Genomic DNA, 25,967 nt, shown 5'->3' on the forward strand with positions numbered 1-25,967 from the left:
AAAGAATCAGCCGAGGAGGATCGACAGGAATGTTATCCTTGCGAATGTCTGAAGTAACATTTAATGAGTTACTGCATAAAGTTAAACAAATGATACAAAACACAGATACCATCATACGTAGTGAATTATCAGCAAAGCTGAAACTGCATATCATGATGTACATGCTCGCGACGGGAAATAATGTCCGAAGCCTTCATCATTTCTTCAGAGTTTCCAAAGCCAGTGTCTCTTTAATGATTCCGGAAGTATATGAAGCTATATATATATATATATATATATATATATATAAAAAATAGCTTGTCCTGACTGACTGACTGACCGACATTCATCATCGCTGAGCCAAAACTACTGGACATAAAGAAATGAAATTTTGGGGATACATTCATATTAAGATGTAGGTGCTCGCTAAGAGAGGATTTATGGATATTCCGTCGATAAGGGGGTGAATAGGCGGGTGAAATTTTAAAATGAGTGTATCTATATCTCAGAACTTTTAAAGTTTACACATGTAAAAATTGGTATTTAGAATCATCTTTTAAAATAAGGAAATACGTATTTTTTATTTTCAGAAAATCCAAATAGGAGGGGTGAAAAAGGGTGAAATAGGGGTTGAATGCCTTTAATCAGATACCGGTACTTATATCTCAGAAACTGAAGATATTACAGACCTGAAAATTGGTGTTTGGGATCTCCTTTAAAAATAATGAAACACGTATTTTTTGTTTTTGAAAAATCAAATTAATGAGGGGTGAAATGGGGGTGATATTTTAAAATGTGTGTATCTATATCTCAAAACTTTTAAAGTTTATAGATGTAAAAATTGGTATTTAAAATCTCCTTTAAAAATAAAGAAACACTTATTCTTTTGTTTTCGGAAAATCCCAATAGGAAGGGTGTAAAAGGGTGGTTAATGGGTTGAATGCCTTTAATGGGGATACTTATATTTCAGAACCTCAAGATATTACAGACCTGAAAATTGGTATTTGGGATCTACTTTAAAAGAAAAGAAACACGTATTTTTTCGTTTTTGGAAAATCCAATTATTGGGGGGTGAAAATGGGGGTGAATTTTTTAAAATGAGCGTGTCTACATCTTAAAACTTTAAAATTTACAGAAGTAAAAATTGGTAGTTAGAAACTCCTCTAAAAATAAAGGAACACATATTTTTTTGTTTCCTGTAAATCCCAATAGGAGGGGTCTAAAAGGGTGAAAAATGGGTTGAATGCCTTTAATGAGGATACATATATCTCAGGAATGGAAGATATTACAGAACTGAAAAATTGCATATGGGATCTCCTTTAAAAATAAAGAAACACGTATATTTTAGTTTTCGGAAAATCCAATTAATGGCGGTTAAACAGGAGTGACAAATTGGGATGAATTTTTTGAAAGACTATATCTACAAAATATCTTGGAAACGTAAAATGTTACAGACGTAAAAAGTGGATGTTTGGAATCTCCTGTAAATGTAAAGAAACATAGTGTAACGGTTCAAATCCCGTTACAAGATGATATCTGTATTTTTATTATTTTATCTGTATTATTATTATTATTATTATTATTATTATTATTATTATTATTATTATTATTATGTCAGTATTATTATTATTTTATCTGTGATATTGTACTATTATTGTAATTATCCGTTTTATTCAATTTTGCAATTGCCTGTTGCTTGCAAGATTGCACTTAGATGTATACACATATACGTATGTGTAGTATAACACTCAATACCTGTACAGTGAGAATTATTGTATATATCAGAGATTGGAAGTGACGTTGTTATATTGCGACACCACTGGCGATTCTGCCAAGTCATCGCCGCGCCTTGGCTATGTCATTGTATTTATTTAGAATATGCGCTCAGCGAGTTAGAGCCGGCGGCTATTTCACCACTGGATGTAATGTCTGTCGCGTAGGTGGGAGTATGTCATTGTTATTTCTGGAGATTACGTAGCTGTGTCAACCAACGTCTATAAAAGGTGGCTCCATATTGTAGCGTCAGTCATTACTTATACGGATGCAGTACAGTGAAGTAGTCTACTAGATCAAGAGGCCTTAAGTGGTCAGCCAACCAGTGTGAACGAGAGATGGTGAAGACTCAGTGAGCCATTATTGGTCATTGAGAGAGTGAGACCAAATGGTTGGTCCGTCACTTAGTGGAAGACGCGGACGCAAGGCTTACCAAGGAGTCAGAGAGGGCAACCCTGGACCTACCAAGAGGTCATACCATATTGACTTGCAAAGAAGTCAGATGATATGGAGAAGAAGCAGTCGCAAGGATGTATCACCACGTTAGGCGTGACACATCTACAGTAAACACCAGAGCAATGGATTACGTCGTAATTACACTCAAAGTGTTAAAGGTACAGTCAAGTCAATCAGTGAGGGAAATATTTCGTATAAATTGTTAAATGTCCGGTCAAGAAGAATTCAAATTCATGCCTAGTTTCTTTCAGTTGCAATGTCATAATTTCATATTCTCATCTGTTTTATCGCAACAAGACTCACTATTTTTTGATATATTATTTAAAGAATATATATTGTTCTATCAAACGAATTCAGAGTTTCATTTCATTGACAGTAAAATATCTTAACCTCAAAATTAATGGGGAAACCGAACGCCAATCTCCTTTTCCCAGAACTTGTATGGTATGTTGTCAAAAGTAAGCTCATTACCCCACACCCTAGAGATGGTCAAGAGTCTCATTCTATTATTGCTGTACTGAGTGACAGCTGGCGCCCTTCAAATAACGTATGTGTAAGTAAGCAGGTAACAAGTAAGTGTGAGTACAAGGTTCGACAAGTGTGTAATTTATTTAATGAATGTTAATTTTCAGATTTTCCATTTTAAATGAAGATATTCAGATTTTTCAAGTTAAATGCAGTTTTATATGTTTGTAAATTCAGTCAGACAGTTAGGAAGTTCACAATAGGTGGTTTGTTTTTTTGAAATTCCACTTAAGGGGAACTCGAAAGGGGTGAAATTTTAAAATGAGAATATTTACAGTATATCTAAAAAACTTAACATGTTACAGAAGTGAAAAATGGTATTTTTTCTCTATTAAACATAAAGAAACGTCCATTTTTAGTTTTCGGAAATACCACTTTTCGGGGGGGGGGGGGGGGGGGGGTTAAAGTGACTGAAAATGGTGTTGAATTCTTTTAATTAGGCTTCTGATATCTCAAAAATGAAGATGTTACAGACGTGAAATTTGATATTTGCAATCTGCTTTAAAAGTAAAGAAACACGTATTCTCGGAAAATCCAATGAAGGCAGGAGGGGGGTGAAAGAATTGAAAAATTAATTGACTTAATTGTATGAGAATACATACATCTAATAAAAACTAAAGTTGTTACTGACGTGAAAATTCATTTCTGGATCTCCTTTGAAAACAAACAAAAAAAAAACACAAAAAAAAAAAACTCGTTTTGGTGGGGAAAACATCTTGGAGGGCGGGAGTGTAAAGGAGTTGAATTCCTTTCATGAGGAGACACAAATCAAAAACTGAAGAAGTTAGAGTCGTGATAAAATTGGTATCCAGAAGATCCTTTGCTATTAAAGAAACAAGTATGTTTTGCGGGAAAATTCACTTAGTGGGGGGGGGGGGGAGTATTGTGAAATGAAGTGAAAAAAGTAAATTTTTTGGGGGGATACTTATATCTCAAAACTGAAGGTAATAGTCATGAACATTTGTGTTTGGAATCTCCCTTAAACATAAAGAAACAAGCATTCTTTTAATTTTTTTTTGGGGGGGGGGGGGCGGTAAATAAACTTAACGGCGGTGGGGTGTAGAAGGAGGTGAGACCAATTGATTTTACTGTTATTAATGTTCTTATAAGGATCCTCCGTTGCTCAGGCGGCAGCACGCCGGCCTCTCACAGCTGAGTTCCGTGGTTCAAATACCGGTCACTCCATGTGACATTCGTGCTGGACAAAACTGAGGCGGGACAGGTTTTTCTCCGGATACTCCGGTTTTCCCTGTCATCAGCCATTCCAGCAACACATAATAATAATAATAATAATAATAATAATAATAATAATAATAATAATAGGCTAATAATAACAATCTGGACCGTCGTCAAATGTGCTGACCGCGCTGGAAACGGCTCCTGGACGGGTAATGACTAAGAATGTAGTCCGGCCGCGGGTTCAGTGCCGCCAAGGCACCCAATATGACACCACGCCGGATCTCCTGAAGGATTTTATCCATATTAAAAATGATTATAGGAAAAGATGGCAAAGATTTATGGACCCAACTGACCGGGAGGAATACCTGAGCCTACCCCGGGAAGTACGAAATCGATTGCTGGAAAGGAAGATTGAAAAGTGGGAAGAAACGTGCCGTAAAATAATAGAAAACCAGTCAGATCGGGAATTTTGGTGGATTCTCGCAGAAAACGAGTCAGATCGCGAATTTCGGCGGATTATATATCTAAAACAATAAGCATTCAATTATAAATTTCAGTATAATACCGTAGCGAAGCACGGGTATCTTGCTAGTATATATATATATATATACTGCTCTGAAATATTTCATACAGGTAAGGAAAAATACAAACACGTATTGGTTACAATATTATATATAAGCAATTGTTTAGCAAAACGACTATTATCAAAGGTTTATTGCTTTTAAATTTCAGTGAATACACATCAAAACCTATCACAATAATTAGTATTGTTTCAATTCTGCAGTGACTTAAAATCTTCTGTCCATCTAGCCATTGTTGTCGGCAATTAGAATGAACGATCAAAAGAAAAGAGGAATTTACAACGATCAGCTCCGTACCTTTACCCACAACTTATGAACTTGACTAAATTGCGCCTCTTCACACGTGGTAAGTTGCAAGTACAGCGCTCCCCCACTACTCCGATGGGTGCGCGCGCAGCTGGTGAGAAGTCTACTTGAAAGGAAAAATAGACTGGATTCTATTCCACTTGACAAAATTGTTACTTAATCGTTTACTTACCACTTACCACTAAAGTCACAGTTCACACGCTGCAAGTCACTTAAAATTAAGTTAAAAATTTAGTTACCACTAAATTACTGTCCGCGTGTAAACAGGCCATTACACCGGCGTGCGGTGCCATGTGCGAAACAAGGTCAGTAGCAGGAACGTAAACTATACAACAGCAACACAAACAAGTATTAGAAGTTCATTACTTAGGAAATTATGAAAGGTGGTGATGAAACAACAGGCCTTAATTATCGCACACATTTTTGGCACCATGTTAGGAAATAATTCATCACACGCTGTACTTCACATTGAGGAATTCTGTAATTTCCTGATATGTGTCCCCCAGAGATAATAAGCACAGACAGATAAATTGGGGGACTATGAGGCAAAACACCTGTACTATTAACTCTTTCTGGAAACATGGTCAATTTATCTCTTGAAATTACAGTAAAAGTCCGTTATAGCGAGAATTCGTAACAGCGAAAAATTTACTCTCCATAACGGATTGTCGTTATATCCGATTTTTGTATAAAAGTCGGAAAACCCTTCATGCACTTTAAAATCGGTATGAAACGGCAATCAGTTTGTCAAAACTTGCGTTTCCGTAGATGATATCCACACTACGGCTTACTTGTTTGTTTCGCAATCCGATACTACGCGAAAGTGTATGTTTAATTTCATTCTGAATAAAATATAGTACCGTATATCTCCGAATCCAAGATGAACCCCACTTTTACCTTCAGAAAATTAAAAATAAGCTCAAAAAGAAGTTTGTAAAATCATATGAATGCCTTGTTGTACAGTAGGCCTACGCATTTTTAGACTATTTTTAGACGCCGAAAATTGACTTTCGTCATGCTGTATTTATTTTTGGCGGCTACACAATTATTCTTTATTTCCACGGGTTTAAGGACCATTAACTTAACATTGGCATCATATTACCGAAGACAACTCGTAGAAAATTTTCTGGCAATACCTATTCCATGCGTCTCTACAATACAACGATCCATCAGGAAATTATTCTTGCTGTCTATAAAACTTACTTTTATGCAGCGTCAGATATAACCGGCTGCCGCTACACGCACGTCTCACTTGTCGGGTTCGGCCAAATTCAGCAGCTAGCGATGTATTGGCCTAATCGTGAACATTGAAACTCAACGAACGAGTTTATTGCGCCATGGTATGGCCATTCCGCCCTTGCTTTTTCGTGCACATACCTCACACTTTCATCCTCGACTTCTTTAAAGCGTCCCTGTTGCGGACCACTGAATGCATTTTTTGTACAGTACGCATTTTTTAGCTCTTTGTCTTTACGCTAACTCCAAATATTGGCTTTAGTTAGGCCTATGCCGTATTTTCTTGCGGCTGCACAATTATTCCACGTTTCCGAGTGTTTAATAAACATTAACTTATAATTGGCATCATAATATTGACTAGAACCCGTTGAAAAATTACCTTTCCCATTTATCTTTACAATACGACTATCCATCACGAAAATATTCCTGCTGTCTATAAACCTTAATTTTACTAAGTGTCAAGTACAATAAACGTGTTATGACTCTGCCACTGAGTAGCCATGGTTTTTCTAAGAATTCGAAGGGTCGCATGCTTTGATGCCATTCTGCAGATTTGAGAAACACACAGGCTCTGTACAACCGGTTGTCGCGGCTAGCGATTTGTAGTAAAGAGGCGGTCGTTTATTGTCAACGAGTTCTGTGCCCGTGTGAAAAGAAGCAGCGTGGTTACCGCGGTAGTTGCCAGTGGTATCCATTAACTTACTGTTAGGCCACGAATGCAACAACCCTTGAGTTTTTGCATGAGATTCTGAGGAAAAAAAGTCTGATTCGGAGAAATACGGTATCACTACAGAGATTTCTGTGGCAAACACCTCAGCTTTCTTCTTCAAACAGCATCACCTAACCTAATGTATATGTAGCCTATCATGAAAACATATCTGAAACGCATGTAGAGAAATAACCTCCTCGCGAAAATTTTACATGTAAATAGCCGTAACTAGACACGAGAAGATATGAAATATCCTCTGAAATCAGTGATGTACTCTGCCATATCTTGAGGTGTATCACATTGTTACTTAATTCCTGTGTATAACATTAAAATTAAGATATCGTCTTTATTATTAACGAATTAACAACTACTATCAGCCATGTTACTTATGCATTTATTGCAAAAACGTTTTTTTCTCTTTCATTTCGAATTTTCTTTACAGAACATCAGTCAATGGGTATATTAGTAATAAACTCCAACATCGCCCTTGAATGTCAACGAGAGAGCTCGCAAATGCACAAAGTGAGAAAACTATACCGTACCAAAGATGATCGATAGCATTTTGTTGCAAACGTTTCAGTTTTCTTATTCAAACAGAGTCACGTATCCTAACTTAACCGTACTATACGTATGATGAAAACACACTTCAAGCGCCAGTAGAGAAACTAGTACCTTTCTCGCTATAAATTTTCATATTAGCCTTTCCATAATTTAACCAGACGCGACAAAATATAAACCAGCCTCTGAAATCAATTAAGCACTGTGCCACATCTCAAGGTGTATCCCATTCTTACTTAACTGCAGTATTTAGCATCAAAATTAAGCGGCCGTTTAGTAACCCTTAATGTTAACGAGTTAACAACCATTATCGGACATGTTATTTACGCATTTATTGCGAAAATATGTTCTCTTTCATTCCAAATTTTCTTTACGGAACAACTGTCGACAGATATTACTAATCGACTCCGACATCGCCTTCGAATGCCGACGAGAGAAATCACTAGTGCACATAGCGAGGAAACGATGCCGAAGGTAATCGATCGCATACAATATCATCGCTGGGGTGCATAAATATCGGTAATGGAAAAATTGCGCCCGCTTAAACGCTCGTAATAATGGATGCGCGAGTGATAGGGTTCTCGCTGTAACCGAAGGACGATACACAGTTTAATATAGGAATTTTGAAGGGACAGAAAAATGTTGCTGCTATAACGGAGTTCTCGTTATATGCCGTACTCACTATAGCGGACTTCTACTGTATTTGCAGTGTGAGGGGTTGGTATGGTATGGTATTACATAACAGAACCAACTAGATTCTCAAAAAAAAATTTATTCTGTGATACTTTCACCACAGACTGCATACCATACACCAATTTTTGTTGCATCAGATTATGGACTTCATGTACAAAGTTGGGTTTAACAGCACTCCAGTAACAATTGCTTGGTGTACACACAACCATGGAGGTGGAACCAGGCCTCATCCAAGTAGAATGTTAAATTTGTCTATTTGTCCTTCGTATACATTTTCCAGACTCCACCTACAAAATGTGTACCTACATACATACATGGTCACCTGGTTGATGAGCATGTACCAGTTATTTTATACAGGTGTAAGTAATAAGCTTTTAGCCTTTTGCACACATCCATAGGAAATTCAGATTTGTGCAAAACTACAAAGCGATTTTTAAGAGAATTTTCTTCAGCGAGAACCCTACGCTGCCTTTTTTTTTTTTTTTTTTTTTTTTTTTTTTTTTTTTTTTTTTTTTTTTTTTTTCCCCCAGTATACTTCCCGTTTTCAGAAATTTATTATACAGACTATGGACTGTTTTAAGACTAACATCTACACCCGGGAATCCTTCCTGAAACTGTCTCAGTTTCACGAGCTGAGTTATTAAAAAAAAACTGTACATAAAGACATGCTGTGTTATTGAAAACACATGAGCTACAACCTTTTATGAATACATACAGAATTTTTTTTTAAACACTTGTTTAAGAACAGCAGAAATACGACTGACATCTGACACATATACAAGGCCAACTAACAGATATACATGAGCACACAATGCTTGGGTCAGGGAACAACGTATGAGACTGGATACCTCGCTATCTGTCAGATCGTTCATTGAGTGTGGCAAGGCATGTTCCTTCCATTTAATATTTTATCAGACTTAATGTTAATTATTATCAAAACATAATTCAACTATCATGTAGATAAAAACCCTCCAGATACCCACAACAAATACATTGCTACGGATTGACTGCCATGCTCATTCCATGGTGGGAGGAGCGAGCCCTTCTGGCCCCACCTGGAAGCGACCTATGTCACAGCTGGACTATTGAGCCACCACTGCATACTCACTGCAGGAAGGAGGGGCTTGTATTGGGATGTCCTGGTCTCTAATATCACTAGAATGTCCAAGATCACAAGATCAGAATATTCACCATCCAGAGAACTCTGGACACCTACCACTCTCGAGAAACATCTCAGCTGTTAGGCCTGGCCCATACAAGGTAGCCAGGCAGGATCAGTGCTATTGTCAAGTTGACTGATGTGGAGTACAGTAGGGATTGTGCGCATGAGTACTGCCATGAAGTTAACAGTCTGTCATTTGCTGCTGAATCTAGTGAATGTTCAGACTGTCATGGACTTCAGTGTCATTCTGTCCTGTGGTGCCATGGAGTTGGATCTCTCATAACTGGCTGCAGTGAAGTGAGCAATGTGTCCCTGAGAGATCAATTAGGATCAGCAAGCAACACTGATCAAGGAGTGTTAAAAGTGTTCGACTGACAAAGAGTGCTGTTAACTTATTAGTGAATAGAGATGGGCACTGCATATCATAACATGGTAATGTATATCTTATTCCATCACAGTAATCTGTTCCAGAAATATGTTCCACCAGAGAAACTAATACAAAAGTAACTGCCTCGGTGAAACCAAGGAAAGGGTATGGAGTTTGTACAACGGATGTTTGGAAGAACAGCAGCTCGCTTCAAGCACGCTCTCCTGCGTGGGCGCAAGTGATAAATTTTTTAACAGTTTAGAGCCAGTACTGACGTTCCTAATCTTACTTGCTGGCCGGTTAGACATTCTTTAGTTGTTTCAAGTGCTTTGTATTATGCTTACTGGTGGTAATACTACAGAAGCGCAGTTCCTCGAAACAGTTCCACAAGGTGCTCCCACTTTGCATTTCGTGTTTCACGCTGTGTTGTGGGCAACGAGGAAAAGACCTGATTTAAGTGGGGGGAAAAAAACTCAATTACAGTGAAATTGTCTCTAATTTAAAGAAATGCATTAAAATAATAATAATAATAATAATAATAATAATAATAATAATAATAATAATAATAATAATAATAATCTACATATAAGAGACTAATTTTTTAAAATATGAAAATTCTAGGCCTGGCCCATATAAGGTAGCCAGGCAGGGTCAGTGCTATTGTCAAGTTGACTGCCGTGGAGTACAGTGGTGACTGTGCGCGCACGTACATGGTATACAAATATCAAGTCCTGTGAAGTTATGGCAAGGGTCATCACATGTATCTGTTCCTCCTGAAACATAGTCATCGACTGCAACCTGTGGGGCAATGCCACAGTTGCTATCATATTACTACCAGTACAAAAGAAAAGAGTGATACATGGAAAAGGACTCTGGACATGCCGCTTACAGTTGTTTACCACACATTTCCAACCTTTTTCTATGACAGAAGACAAAGATTTAAGCCTTTTATACTGGATTTACTGAGCAAATTGACTACGTGGTTTGGATCACGTAGCTGTTAGCTTGTATTCGGGAGATGCTGGGTTTGAACTTCAATGTCGGCAGCCCTGAAGATTGTCTTTGGTGGTTTCCCATTTTCACATCAAGCAAATGCTAGAGCTGTTTCTCAGCTAAGGCCATGGTCGCTTCCTTCTTGGTCCTGTTCTATCATCACCATAATATCAGCCTCGGTCGGTGTGATGCAAAACAAATAAGACAATATGGAAGTAATGGATTAAACCCTGCTTAAGATTTGCCTGATATAACTATTTCCTCATTCCAGCAGGATATGAACAGTGCACGACTCATTCATTAACATAGTTGATAATGTTGGTTCCCAGTGTCAAGGTTTTGAAGTGTTAATTCTTGGAGTGTAAATGAGTCATTGCAGACATTTTCTAGGAATAATTAAGAATGTGAGTGACAAGATGGTGAAAGGGACAGTCTGAAAGAAGAAAGCGAGATCGACCGAGTATTGTTATTTATGTGCTTACCAAGGTAAGGCTAGCAGCTGCAAGGGGCAGCATGTACAGAGTGTTCCTCCCAAAAGTTGACCTACAACTTTTATTATGTTACTTTTATATCCTAATACTACAGTGTAATGGGTGGAGAGGAACATGATACTGGAAAGTGACCATCTGTCCCACCCCTATTAGTGATAGAGGGAACAAACGCTGTGACTGATTTAACGTGAGTGAAGAGAGTACAAACTGTGTACTAGTGTGTGTATAGTGTATAAGCAATTAGTAGTACTGTACTTAGCAGAATTTTAATGCTACCAGTTTGTATTTACCACCCTGTCACATTACAAAATCTATAGGTTCAATTGCTTTGAGAAAAGTATACTTGCGAGGAAGTTTCATAATAACATGCACCCTTTCTTTGAGTGACTGTCCATTAACCGCTCAAACCGGTTCAGCGTATATGTGTATGGACCTAGGAAACTTAAGCCGGGAGCAGTTTGACGTATACCTGTATGGACTAGGCTAGCGATGTTTAGATGTACATCTGCATGCTACCTGTTGGTTGCCAATGTGAACTTTTAGCATGGCTCACAGCACAGGGTGTTTTTCTAAGCAGGCGAGCATCTTCTACCATGATACATCATTGTGCTGGCGTAAAAAAAAAATTTTTCATCAACGTCGATCAGTGTAAACATGGCAGTGTCCTCGCATGGTCTCTACCCAATGCAGCTCTGGAATGCTTATTACGTGAAAGTAGTGATGAGAACAATCTGAGTAATGAAGAAAGTGTTAATGATTATGCACAGCAGGAAATTCCGTGTGATGTAAATAACGATAGTAATATCAGTGAATGATCACCTGAGTGGTCGTGGGCACCTGTTTGTTCGAATTTTATTCCAACAAAAATCTCTTTCGCTGGTAAGTGAGGGTCAAGTAGTGTAACTTGGGAACTTTATTGTATTTTGATGAAGTGTTAGTGGGCATTATTGTTCAAGAGACCAACATATATGTAGGAAAAAAAAAACGAACAACACATTCAGGAATGCAGTCCCTTGCATCGAAGATCCCGAATGAGACATTGGAAAGAAGTGACAAGGGAAAATATCTACATAGTTCTCTGCTTGTTCTTGGTATAATTCAGAAGCCAATGCTCAAATTGTATTTTAGTAGGGATCCCTTTCTTGAAATTTTGATTTTCCCCTCTGACCATGACACTGGATAATTTGAACTAATCTTGAAATTTAATGCTTCAAAAAATTCCATGCCCAAGTGGATTTCTAAGGTAATTACGCATTTTTTTTTTTTTACTTTGCATGCAAGGTGCCTCCTTTTTGTATGTAGATACTATATCTACCCGATATGAACTGCATATCCACTCAATTTGAACAAAATCGGACAAGTCATTCAGAAATTATAGCTATGTTTGTGACAGCATGTAAAATTGTGATATTTTTCTCAAATTTGTTATTGCTCTAGGGTAAAACTTGGCCAACCTTTAATACCGGCTTGAAGGGTTAATGCAGAAAAACACTAACATTACAATACACATGAGTGCAGCCCATTCATAAACCCCAGCAGTTCTGTTATCCTTGAGTAAAATATACTTACAAGTAATAGGTGGCAAAGATTTTTGCAATAAAAAGATTAGCCCAAGTCTGTGATGAGGGTTTAATTTTCATTAAACTATTATTGGTCTTAACAGACCTTAGGTGTCAAAACTTTGTCTGCAAAATGTTCTTTAATGTGCCAGTCAATTTACTTTAATGCATCCCATAAACACTCTTAAAGGCCACTGGAATATTAGGTTTGAATACTATAATCTTGAGCACATAAGGCTAACACCACACAATTTCATAATGCAGCCTACCCAAACATTCTTGACATAAACAACACTGACCTGTAAGAGTGAACAAATATGCAAGTACATATTCTGAAATTGAACAGTATTTAACTATTATTCCTGTTCAAAATGAAAGTGTATTCAGAAGACTTCTGCTAGCTCTGAAAAATACATTCCACACTCCTATCAAAATACAAAAATTAAAAGACACAGTTTCAACATCAAACTTACCTTGAATTTTACAAGATTCAATTTCTTTGCATCATTCAAGTGCCGAATAAGATATGCACCGAACACAACTGTATGACTTCCAGGTTCTGCAGCAGACACAGCATTTGCATAAAGTTCTTCAACACCATCAATAGAAGATAATGTAGAGGATAGAAGTCTATAAGCTTTTGCATTCTTCTTGGGATTTCTAGCAGCAACCACAACAGCCAGAAGTGTCGCTTGTGTATTAACAAGTTTCTGAAATTCAGCTTTTGCATTGTCAGAACAGTTTCTGAGTCCATTCACAACAAGAATACAGGTCCAGCTCAATGCAATGAGGCCACTCTGAGAGGTGTAATCTCTGCAACAACAATGAACAGAAGGAATTATGCCTCACAAGGGAATTTATCACACCGAGTCAAAATCTATCTTGAAGTTTCAGTGGCAGAAGCCATGTACCATAAGAAGGCCATTAAAAAAGAAAAAATTTAGCTGTTGCTTTAAAACTGCCAAGTCCCACAACCTAGAGCCAAACAGCCCATTTAGTTCATAACACTTCCAACTTACTGGCCGGACTGCATGACCCTGACTGCTTACCTGAAGGTCATGCAAGTAATCAAGAAGGGAGCGTAGAGATCAGCCATGCCATGCCAGGAGGAAGTGAGAGAGCTATGTTGACAAAGGTCAGCTGGTGATTGACATTCAGTTTACTGTTAGCAAAATCATTACAGCACAGACTGTGAGAGTGAGTTTAGAAATGTACAGGAGAGTCCAAATGCGTTCCACCGATTGTGAGGAAGAGATACTAAATCCTGTTAATGTTGAGCTTGTGTAGAGTTATTTTGGTGAAAGAGGAGTTCTACCAGAAATATAAACATGAAAGAGAAGGTATTTGCCAATATGTGATAGTATCGACTGAAAATAATTATACAAGAGTTTACTGAACTGATCTCTAGGTACATGGGAAGACAATGAAGATGAGTACTGTGATACCGATCACAAAGGCAATTCTGCATCTGCAGACGATGTTGCGGGCTCGAGCGCAAGTTCCAATTGAGTTGGAATCCCTGGAATCCAATAATACAAGTGAGAAACCCTGTAAATCTTGTAGTTTTAGTTATGTTAAAAGTCCAGTATATACTATTAATATGAACATCTGTAATGAACACAAGAATAAAGCTGTGGATTTTTGGCCAATTGAAGGTGGCAACATACATACATTATCATTATAGACTTATGCCTTTCAGCGTTCAGTCTGCAAGCCTCTGAATTTACTAAACGTCGCCACAATCCTTGATTTGCAACTAGTGTTGTGGCCTCATTTAGTTCTATACCTCCTATCTTTAAATCGTTAGAAACTGAGTAACCAGCGTTGTCTTGGTCTACCTCTACTTCTCTTACCCTCCATAACAGGGTCCATTATTCTCCTAGGTAACCTATCGTCCTCCATTCGCCTCACATGACCCCACCATCGAAGCCAGTTTATGCGTACAGCTTCATCCATCGAGTTCATACCTAAATTAGCCTTTATTTCCTCATTCCTAGTACCCTCCTGCCATTGTTCCCACCTGATTGTACCAGCAATCATTCTTGCTACTTTCATGTCTGTTACTTCTAACTTGAAGAGTGGAAATGCTAAAGGATCTAAGTGCCAAAAGTGAAATTTTTCAGGAAGCAGAAAAAACTGCACATCGTTGTGTGAAATGAATATTTATTCGTAATTAAACACAAATTAACTCCTTACATGGTTTTAAATATGTTGACAAAGGTTTTTTTAATTATCTTCAAAAATGAAATAGTTATGTGGCCTTTTGAGCAGAAAGATCTAAGTACAAAAAGTTTTGACACAGCTAATAGATCCAAGTGCCACGAGACAACATTGACGTTATTGAGCTGACAGCTGTTGGAAAAAGTCCTTGTTATCTTCATCCACATAATCAATCATTGTGGAAAGATCTTTTTGCTTGTTTGGTGCCAACGGAACTGTAGCTGGAAGTTTTTCCAATTCCACAGCTGCAAGGCTTTCATTTTCTTGCCTTTCTTCAGTACATGAAAATTCTCCCAGTCACAGATCGGGAAAGGTAGTTTTGTAGGACACAATGCTGTTGCTTATTTTCAGCAAACAAACCTGAGTGATACCAAATTTTTCTATATCAATGCACTCAGAAGCCTTTTTCTCAAAGTCTAAGAAACTGTCATATATATTCAACACTCAGAAATGTTTTGTAGGCCAAGCTTGCTAGATCACATTTTCAAGATCTTCCATTACTTGCTTTTTGGCTGTCTTGCTGCGTTTCTCTATAAGAGCGATATCGTGATCGGCAACTGAAAAACTGCGCCCAGACAATATAAATTTTTGTTCTACTGACTTGAAAATACCCTGTTCTACTATGTACTTGTACAAAAATATTAACATTTGATTTTTATTTGTCCTGAGCAATTGTCACTCCATACAACAAGATTTGTTTTTCTGTTGGGAAGTAAACCAGAGTTTAGAGCCTACAAAATACAAGAGGCCATCTCATTCCCTCCTTTACCTCTGTGCCCCCTCCTGCCACAAATACATTATGCCGTCGTTCGTGTCGGTAATGTGAATGTTAAAGTTATAGCAAGAGAGTTGACATAAATAATACATGTTACTGTCAATTTAGGCAAAGGGAAAAGTTTTTCTAAATCCACAAGAATGGTGCAATGCTGGCTGCGAGGTAAAGTGCTAGATATTGTGTTATTTTTCAATACAGAAAGGGCACTCTCAGCTTTTCTATGATGTAACTTGAGTGCCTTTTTGGCCATGGCTGATTGTATGAGGTCATTGCCTTTTGATTTTATGTTTGAATAACCGCACCTTTTGCAGGTATCACTCCTTGGTCTTCTAAACGATAGCATAGGAAAGTATTTTAGGAATACTTTGTGGTAGAACTTGTACGATACACCACTATCAGGATACTTTTCCTTAAAGGCAGCAAACATGCGGCTTAAGTTTAAGTTACCACTAAGGTATTCCCTTTCAGATTTCAAACGACTATAGTGAGAAACAATTCTGGGAAATAAGTTGATGTGATTTTTTCCCGTAAATTTCTCAACACTTCCATCACTACTAAAAGCACTGGTGTTCATACTATTATCATCATTCTTGTCCATCATTTTCAATAACAAGCAAAAGCTTCAGTAAGCAAAACAATAGCAGGAGATAAAGGTTATGGCAAAACCTTGACTACTGACTACTGCTCGGCTAGCGGCAGACGGCTGTGGCACATAGATCCACTAGCACAGCAGGCCTGTCTGAACATAGGACTCGCGCATTCTGTTAGGGACTGCAGCAATTCCAAGGAGCAACTGAGGCACATAAATCCTTTAGCATAGGACTGGCGCAAATACATAGATTGGTTAGCAGTGAAAAAACCCGAAAGTTAAAAAATGGCACTTAGATCCCTTAGCATTTCCACTCCTCACTTATGAACAGGATATCCTGAGTCCACCAAGCTTTCGCACCCATAAAGCAAGGTTGGCCTGAAAACAGACCGATGTATAGATAATATCGTCCAGGAGCTGACTTCCTTCTTACAGAATACTGTTGATCGCAACTGCGAGCTCACTGCATTAGCTTTAGGACACCTTGATTCAATCTCACTAACTATAATACCATCCTGGGATAACACACAACCTAAATACTTGAAATTATCTACCTGTTCTAGCTTTGTATCACCAATCTGACATTCAATTCTGTTGAATTTCTTACCTACTGACATCAATTTAGTCTTTGAGAGGCTAATTTTCATACCATACTCATTGCACCTCTTTTCAAGTTCCAAGACATTAGACTGCAGGCTTTCGGCAAAATCTGCCATTAAGACCAAGTCGTCAGCATAGGCCAGACTATTTACTACATTTCGACCTAACTGCATCCCTCCCTGCCATTTTATACCTTTCAGCAGATGATCCATGTAAACTACGAACAGCAAAGGTAAAAGAATACAGCCTTGTCTAAACCCTGTAAGTACCCTGAACCAAGAACTCATTCTACCATCAATTCTCACTGAAGCCCAATTGTCAACATAAGTGCCTTTGATTCATTTTAATAATCTACCTTTAATTCCATAGTCCCCCAGTATGGCAAACATCTTTTCCCTCGGTACCCTGTCATATGCTTTCTCTAGATCTACGGAACACAACTTCCTATTACTCTCGTAGCATTTTTCAATTACCTGGTGCATACTGAAAATCTGATCCTGACAGCCTCTCTGTGGTCTGAAACCACACTGGTTTTCATCCAACTTCCTCTCACCGACTGATTGCACCCTCCCTTCCAAGATTCCAGCGAATACTTTACCTGGTATATTAATCAATGAGATACCTCGATAGTTGTTGCAATCCTTCCTGTTCCCTTGGTTATAGATAGGTGCAATTACCGTTTTTGTCCAATCTGAAGGTACCTTACCAACACTCCATGCTAATCTTACTACTCTATGAAGCCATTTCATCCCTGCCTTCCCACTATACTTCACCATTTCAGGTCTAGTTTCATCTATTCCTGCTACTTTATGACAATGAAGTTTATTTACCATCCTTTCCACTTCCTACGGTGTAATTTCACCAACATCATTTTCCTCCTCCCCACGAGCTTGGCTGTTCGCAACACCACCAGGAATATTTCCTTTTACATTGAGATGATGTTCAAAAAATCCCTCCACCTCTCTAGTGATTCCCTGGGATCTATTATGAGTTCACCTGAATTACTCAAAACACTGTTCATTTCCTTTTCCCCTCCCTTCCTTTCTTTATTGCAGTCCAGAAAGGACAGCCTTTCCAGGTTATTACGAAAATCTTCCCACGACTTTTTGGATTCAACAACTAATTGTTTCGCTCTGTTTCATTCATCTACTCCTGCCTCTGCCCTTGTTTAAAGCCATTTCTGATGAGCCTTCTTTTTTACGTTTACAAGCTGCTCTCACTTCATCATTCCACCAAGATGTTCGCCTTTTTCCCCTCTTTACACACAGTTGTTCCTAGGCATTCCCTTGCTGTTTCTACTACAGCATCCCTGTATGCCACCCATTCACTTTGTATTTCCTGAACCTGCTTACTGTCTACTGTTCGAAACTTCTCACTAATCATACCCATGTACTTGTGTCTAATTTCCTTGTCCTGGAGATTTTCTACCCTTACTCGTTTGCAGATTTCACATTCTCTACCCTAGGCTTAAAGATACCTAGTTCACTACAGATCAGATAGTGGTCTGCATCATTTATTTATTTATTTATTTATTTATTTGTGTAACCAAAACAGCGAGAAGCCGAATTACAGAGTTCCGCAATGAAATACATATTTACAATAGAGTAGCACAAGGCAAGCATAAAGAAAAGTGGAAGAATAATGACGAAAAAACATGTAACGACAAAAATAGAGGAAAAAATTAAAAACTAACAAAATTAGAGACACAACATATAAAAACAAAAAATAAAGGCTAAAGAAACGAGAAAAATTGTTGAACGTAAAACGAAGAGAAGAACTTATAGCTAGGCACAGTAAGATAAATACAGATATAACACTTAAAGTAATTGTATAGCACAGAAAAATATAAATAAATATGATATGTACAAAAGAGAGGACAGCAATGAGAAGAGAAAAAAGGAATATGAAGAAAATGAACTAGGTTAAGTTAAGGAAGAATCGATTAAAGGAGGCATACGAAGAAAAAACGTCCAAGTTCCTGTCAGAAGATAAAGAGTTAAGGAGGGTTGGGATGCGGATAAATAAACTTCTTTGAACGAGAGAGAGACGGGAATACAGAATATGAAGAGGCGGAGTAATCCTGGTTTTGCGAGTTGGAACATGTAAGGAAAAGGATGCAGGTTCAGGAGAACAAAATAAACCATTAACAGCGTTATATAGGAATCTAAGGTTTGCTACATTCCTGCGACTAGATAACGGGTGAAGGTTTAACTTGTCTAGTACCTGATTACTGCTCAAGTTTCGACAATCAGATTCTCTGGCTGTAACAATGGCACAGAAGAATGACTGCACGCGGTCAATATGATTCAGATTAGTGGGTGAAGAGGTAGACCAAATGGGAGACGCAAATTCAATAATCGGTAGGATGCAAGATACATAGTAGGCTCGGAGGGCGCGGATATCTGTGATGTCAGAAAATCTATACAATAAACCGAGAAGTGACATTGCTCGCGCGGTTATCTTTTGTATATGGGGGACAAATAACAATTTACTGTCAAACATCACTCCTAAGTCATTTTGTTCTGTTAGAGTTGGGAACGGGTTACCGAGGAGGGAGTATTTACTGAGAATAGGGGATTTACGAAGCGTGATCGAAATATAGGAACATTTGGCAGGATTAGGCTTAAGACGCCATGTGGAGCACCTTTCAGAGAGTGAATTAAGCCCACTCTGTAAGGAGATTACGTCAGATAAAGAATCGATTTGTTTGAATATTTTACAGTCATCTGCAAATAGTAGAATTTCACAAGAAACGGAGGATATGGAATTAATGAGATCGTCAATAAATAAGACAAAAAGAAGCGGACCTAGGACACTGCCCTGTGGGACGCCAGAATGTACCATAACAAGAGTCGAACTGAACCCATCAAGAACCACACGCTGAGTTCTGGTATTGAGGAAGCTCTGCAGGAGAGTTAGCAAGCGACCATGGATATTAAAACATTCTGAGAGTTTATAGGAAAGAAGTGCGTGGTCTACGGTATCAAAAGCCTTAGCAGTATCAATGTAGCACACGTCCAGTTGAGAACCGGCGTTAAGAGCAGATGTTGCACGATGGAGAAGAACAGCCAGATTAGTTAGGCAGGAGCTACCGGGAAGAAAACCACGCTGCTGGGACGATATATAAGGAAGTGTGAAAGAAAGAAGGCGCTGGTGGATAATCTTTTCACAGATGAGTGACAGAGTGGGTAATATAGAAATCGGACGATAGATTCTGACATCAGACCTCTTTCCACTTTTAAAAACCGGAGTGATGTTAGCGATTTTCCAGTCATCAGGAAAGTAGCCAGCTAAGAAGCAACGGTTAAATATAACAGCAATAGGATGGGCAAGAGTCGTAGCGGTACTCTTAAGGAAGACAGGACTGAGACCATCCGGACCAGTAGGTTTATTTTCTGGCAGGGAGGAAAGTAACGAATAGACTTCTGACTCAGAGGTGGAAAGATTACTGAGACTATGAGAAGGAACAGACTCAATAGACGGAAAATCAGAGAACTGAACAGGTGCAACAAAATTAGACGCAAAGTAATCGTTGAAAATTTCCGGTCTATTACTACCACTGGCTAAATTATCAACCCAAGTCACTGTGTCTGGCACACGCTTTGTATTTTTCCTGCTGTTTATCAGAGACCAGAATCTTTTACTATTACTTCTCACTTCTAGGCAGGCAGAGTTTATGTAGTCCTGGTAATCCCATTTTAGAAGCTGTTTATGGTGTTTGCGAAGGTCAGAAAAAGTTTTATAGCTGGCTTCAGAAGGTGACCTTTTCCAGTCTTTCCAGGCTTTCGTTTTATTAATTTCTGCAATTTTGGTGTCACTTTTCTTCCAAGGTGGGCATCTGGCGGATGTTTTACGAGTGGGAACAAGGTCACGGATCACAGCACGAGTCCAGTCATAGAACAGGTCCACTGCTTCTTGCACTTCACCCACTTGCAGCAAGTGCCAGGGTAGAAGAGAGAGGGTGTGATTGACAGCCTGCCAATCAACCTTCTGCCAAAAGGGTACACAGTTCCTGGTAAAGGGTCGATGACATTTCGGGGGGGCGGGGAGGGGCAACAGAGTATGTTGCCTCTACAGACTTGTGGTTCGATTTAAAAATATTTCGTCCCACAGAAATAACGGAAGGCAGAGCAGGTAGTCAAGAAGACTATCCCCGCAGGTGTTCTCAAGGACGTACTGTTGGAGGCCTAGGCCCGTAATATAATGGTCGAGATACCACTTGTCAAGGCTATTAGAGGGGACACCATGAGTAGGGGAATTCCAAGAAATAGAGAGGTTAAAGTCGCCTAATATAATTACATTAGGATTCAGATTAACGGCTTTCATTACAGAAGAGAGAAAATTTTCAGAATAATTGAGGGTTGATCGAGGTGGCCTGTAAAAACAAGCAAATAGATATTTGGAATGTTGAAATTTCACTTCTACCCAAATGGCTTCGCAGTCACTACTTAAATCAGTACGTTGGTTAGCATGCCATTTGGATTTAACGTTCAGGAGAACTCCCCCGCACCGAGATCCACGGTCCGTTCTGAAAATGGAAAACTCTTTGGAAAGAGGGATTTCCGTGTCTGAAACAAAGTCAGTTAACCAACTTTCAGAGAAGGAGACAATATCGAAAGAAGGTAGTTCTTGTAGGTAGAGCTCACAGTCAGTAATTTTGTTTTTAAGAGAGCAGATATTCTGATGGTAAACTGAGATCGTACTATCCGCCGCGGGTCCCGGGTTTATCTCCACATCACCAGCTAACAGTAGGAATGTCAACAACAAACTTAAAGTAGACCGAGTAGAAAACCGAGATAATTTACTGGAAACTGGAATCGAAGCTGGTGCTACAAGAATGCAAGGGAGGTTTGCAGTCGGCAGTGAAGGAAAATGAAACTGACGAACGGCAGTCAACCAGTTTCCAACCTGAGGTATATTCAGTCTTGAGACGGCGAGTCGTATACTTCCGGCAAGGGAGGCTTGGGTACGCCAGCAGCCGCCGTAGCACGTGGAATAAAAACAAAGCCGTTTATATTGAACAGACATACTTCCGAGTATTTCACAACACATGGAATCACTGACTGGATCATCTAGATGAACATCACTATATTCTTTTGCGCACACTACTTGTTTTGACACTAAAACTCCTAAAAGAACACAGAGGAAAAACACACCGTTACTCTCACTCGCCGCCATCTTGCAAAATCCCCGGAAAACTCTTATATTCCTAACAGATTTCCTGAATTCGAAGTCGGTCTATTATGGATCTGGTACCCCTAGCCTCCCATGTGTAGCGGTGAATAGCCTTATGCTGGAAGAATGTATTCGTAACTGCTAAACCCATACTAGCACGGAAGTCCAGCAAACTATTCCCATCCCCATTAGCTTCCATATCTTCCCCACATTTACCAATCACCCTTTCGTATCCTTCAGTTCTATTACCAACTCTCGCATTGAAATCGCCCATTAGCACTATTCTATCCTAGCTATTGACCCTGACCACGATATCACTCAATGCTTCATAAAACTTGTCAACTTCATCCTCATCTGCACCCTCGCACGGTGAATATATGGAGACAATTCTAGTCCAAATTCCTCCAACTGACAAATCTACCCACATCATTCGTTCATTTACGTGCAATGGTATTCCTGATAAAGAGCCCTACCCCAGACTCTGCCCTTCCCTTTCTAACACCCGTCAAGTACAATTTATAATCTCTCTCCTCATCCGTATCTCCCCTTACCCGAATATCACTTACTCCTAGCACATCCAGATGCATCCTCTTTGTTGACTCAGCCAATTCTACTTTCTTCCATAAGCCCCATTAATATTGATAGCTCCCCATCAAATTCCATTTCGTTCGCCAAGTTATTTCCAAGGAGTGCCTCACCTGTCAAATGGGAGTGGGACTCCGTTACTCCCGTAGGTCCGAGGCTTGCTTAAAATGCTCTGAGCTCAGTAAATTCATGAAGCAGGATGCTACCCTACTTGTACATAGTCCAAGTGAGGATCTCTCCTCTAACAGGTTATGGACCACCGGTGGATTGTATAGTCCTAGCCGCCTGAGCACAAGGAAGGTCACGACTCAGAATACGTCCGAGACACCCACTCCCATTCCATAGCAACTAGTAACCCGACTCTCAGGACCACTTACTAGGCCACTCAGCCATTGCCCATGGTTCACGAACTAGGACGTGACTATTGTAACCCACACCATGAACCATAAGGTGGCAAGGAGAGACTTTTTCACACGTCCACAGAAACTTTTGTATGGCGTCATCAGAATGACAACTTTATTTGTGGAAAGAACAACATTAGGCAGCTCTGTATCTAGAATGTAAAAATTTAATGTATGAAAAACAGTAGGCTACTCTCATTCTGAGGAAGCATAAAGAGCAAACCGAATATGGAATGTGGAACAGCCGCATGGAACCCATACAGAACAGTGCTCATCAGTGTAGTGGGACAAATACAATAGAAAATCTGGGGTGTGGGACGCTTGAAGCAAGAAGGAAATACAGGTAAACCTCATTATATGCGATAGTTACGCTCCGTGGAATTGTCACGCATACCGAATTCGCGTAAATCGAGAGTCATGTAAAATATAGGGTTAGGTTTCTGTTTACTCACATATTAAGTTTAAAATAGCAGATATTCTTTTTTTCCCTACAAAAAATAACCATTATCATGTTTCTGAAGCACAGTTTAATGCAAACTTTATACACTTAAAAATTTAACAATGAAACACACAATAATAAACTAAACTCTGCATACAAGCTCTTGGCTTTAGCTTGAATAGCAGCTCCAAAGAGAGGCGTGTGTTGTTGGTTGTGATGTTCAATTCAATCCATCGTTTCCATCGCTTCTGAGCGAGATTTGGACACTAACTTAGGAGATTGAGCAGTTTTTCGAATTGATTCCGCATTGTCACGAATAATTCTCACATTGGATTCACTAAGTCCCAAAGCACCCTGAACGTCAACAATACGCTCACCTTTCGCATAGTGATCCAAAACCTCTAACTTCAGTTTCTAAAAAAATACGACTTTGGTACAGGCTTCTTTCCTTCGACAGGCACACTTTTTCCCTTTTACCAGGCGTTTTAAATACAAAACCCATCAAGTGCAACTTAACAGCTGTAATGACCGGAACTGATGATTCATGTCTCGACAAACACGAAAGAAGATGCGCGTAGATATGCGCTTGCCGCGTTTAACCTTGGCGCGCGACGTAGTGTACTCTACAGAGTTCGGCACGCATGTGTGTACCCGCCTTAACACTTTCAACACTACGATATTTTAACATGGATCCTGGCTGTGAACTGGGTCTTTTTGCTCATTTTTAACGCGTTATTATGGAACAGCGAAACATATTACATGCCTGATTTTTGTACCATATGAAGGTGTCAACCGTCCAAAATGACGATGTTAATCAACAAGTGAATATCTGAAGTAATTTAATTATACTAGTCTTATGAAAAACATGAAAAAATAGTACAGAAATTTTTTTACATTGAGGTTATACCAATAAGCTTGCTCAAACAATAAAAAATAATCATTTAATGCGACTACTTAGGCCACAAATAAACACAAATGCAATGGAATAAAATATTTACCTACTTAGGAATAGTTTGTTTTGGTATGGTAGTCCTGAAAACATTGGACTATACACAGTCCTACTTTGCACTCCTTGCACCACCATCTACTCCCTTTTCTGACGTGCTTACCACTTTCCTTCTTGCCTCTGTCTGAGCATAGCTTGCAATAACGAGTAGCTTTCACACATATGCAAAATTGTTGCAAAAAACCAATAAATTTTGTGAAGTTTTACTGCAGACCACCGGTGCCACATGGAATTTTCCTTCAGTTTGCCCTGACGTTTCATTGCTGCAATTGTCGTACCTGCATATCTGTTAGTTTCTGTTTTTATATTTTTGATCAAATCGTCACTAAAAAAATTACTGAGACAATCCATTTCGTCACTCCCCGCGCAAAACTGAGTAGAACCAGATGCCGACTGGAAGACAGGTAGCTGTAGTTGGTCATCTGTTTCTGACCATTCATCATCAGTTTCATATGATCTAGCAGATGTTCCCGGCACAGGTGAATCATCAGCCTGCGTCTCTTCGTCTGAACAAAAAAGATAAACCCAAATTTCTGTAGGCAAAGTATTTCTATCGTTTGTATTCGGAGTAAAATAATACAGCTTAACACTTACGTTCCAAAGTGACGTAATAAATACAAATCTTACCTGAACTATCGCTTGATACGTTATCCGGTTCGTAAGAAGGGTCGTAATCACTTTCATCCATCTCTGAACACGCTTCTCCCGATAAAATATCACAATCATTGAGCCGGCGTGAAGACATGTTTACACAGAGTAACATAGCTGACAGCGTGACAGATTTGGCGCGCGCAGCACACGGCACACCGAGTGCTTCGGTAGAGGTCATGGCAAGGAGAAATACCCTGTTTATCGTTTCATTTCGAAATTCCCGAAAACTGCTGCATTCTAGTGGTCACTAGATGAACTATTACCTCCGACCAAGGGACGGGTACCGTACGTGATACGTGCAGCTGGATATAAACGCACGAGAAAATCACGCCCGTATCATATACGGGCGCCGTCCAGAAGCAGGAAAGCAGCGCGCCCGTATCCAGTACGGGCATAGTGCTGAAAGTGTTAAGGTATTACAGCTTCCACGCACTGTTACCAGATGGCAGAAAAAATAAAATCGTGCATATGCGAAATCGTGGATAACGAATCCGCATATATAGGGGGTCACCTGTATCACGGTTACGTGCCATGTACAGTGGATATACAATAAGCCAGCCTTGGGGGGGGAGTTTAACAGTAGACTTGAAAAGTCCTGTTACATGAGCAGGACCAATAATCAGCATAATGTAAAATGTAGAACACAGAAAATCAACTAAGGTAAATGTTATTTTAAAATCAGGGAACTGGTCATTGGAATGCTTTACTTGCAGTAGTCTCAGGCTTTTTCCAAAAATGTAAGCTGCTTCAAAGAAGAACCCTAGTATCCTGTGAATTTTGTGTGAATTTCTATGCGACGTCCGATTAACTGTTAAGCTCAATCTGCTATAAATCGTAGTGTTAACACATTGGAAATGTTTAAGTTACCTCTGTACGTGATGGTGGTGTATTTACAAAAGTTAAGCTAGTAGTAAGTCACTGTTGTGCTCTATCATCTGCAAGTCTTAATGTTAAAACAA

At 39.1% G+C, this 25,967-nt stretch overlaps 1 protein-coding gene across 1 annotated transcript in view; it reads right to left on the minus strand.

Annotated features, from left to right (window-relative positions):
* The window catches only part of LOC136864677 (stalled ribosome sensor GCN1), a 599,881-nt gene that overhangs the window by 539,748 nt on the left and 34,166 nt on the right, over nucleotides 1–25,967 (minus strand). Inside the window, exon 4 of the mRNA XM_067141987.2 lies at nucleotides 13,041–13,380. Coding sequence (XP_066998088.2) covers nucleotides 13,041–13,380 — 340 coding nt within the window. The remainder of the gene's footprint in view (nucleotides 1–13,040; nucleotides 13,381–25,967) is intronic.

This window comes from Anabrus simplex, chromosome 2 (genome assembly GCF_040414725.1).
Source record: "Anabrus simplex isolate iqAnaSimp1 chromosome 2, ASM4041472v1, whole genome shotgun sequence".
Taxonomy (NCBI): domain Eukaryota; kingdom Metazoa; phylum Arthropoda; class Insecta; order Orthoptera; family Tettigoniidae; genus Anabrus; species Anabrus simplex.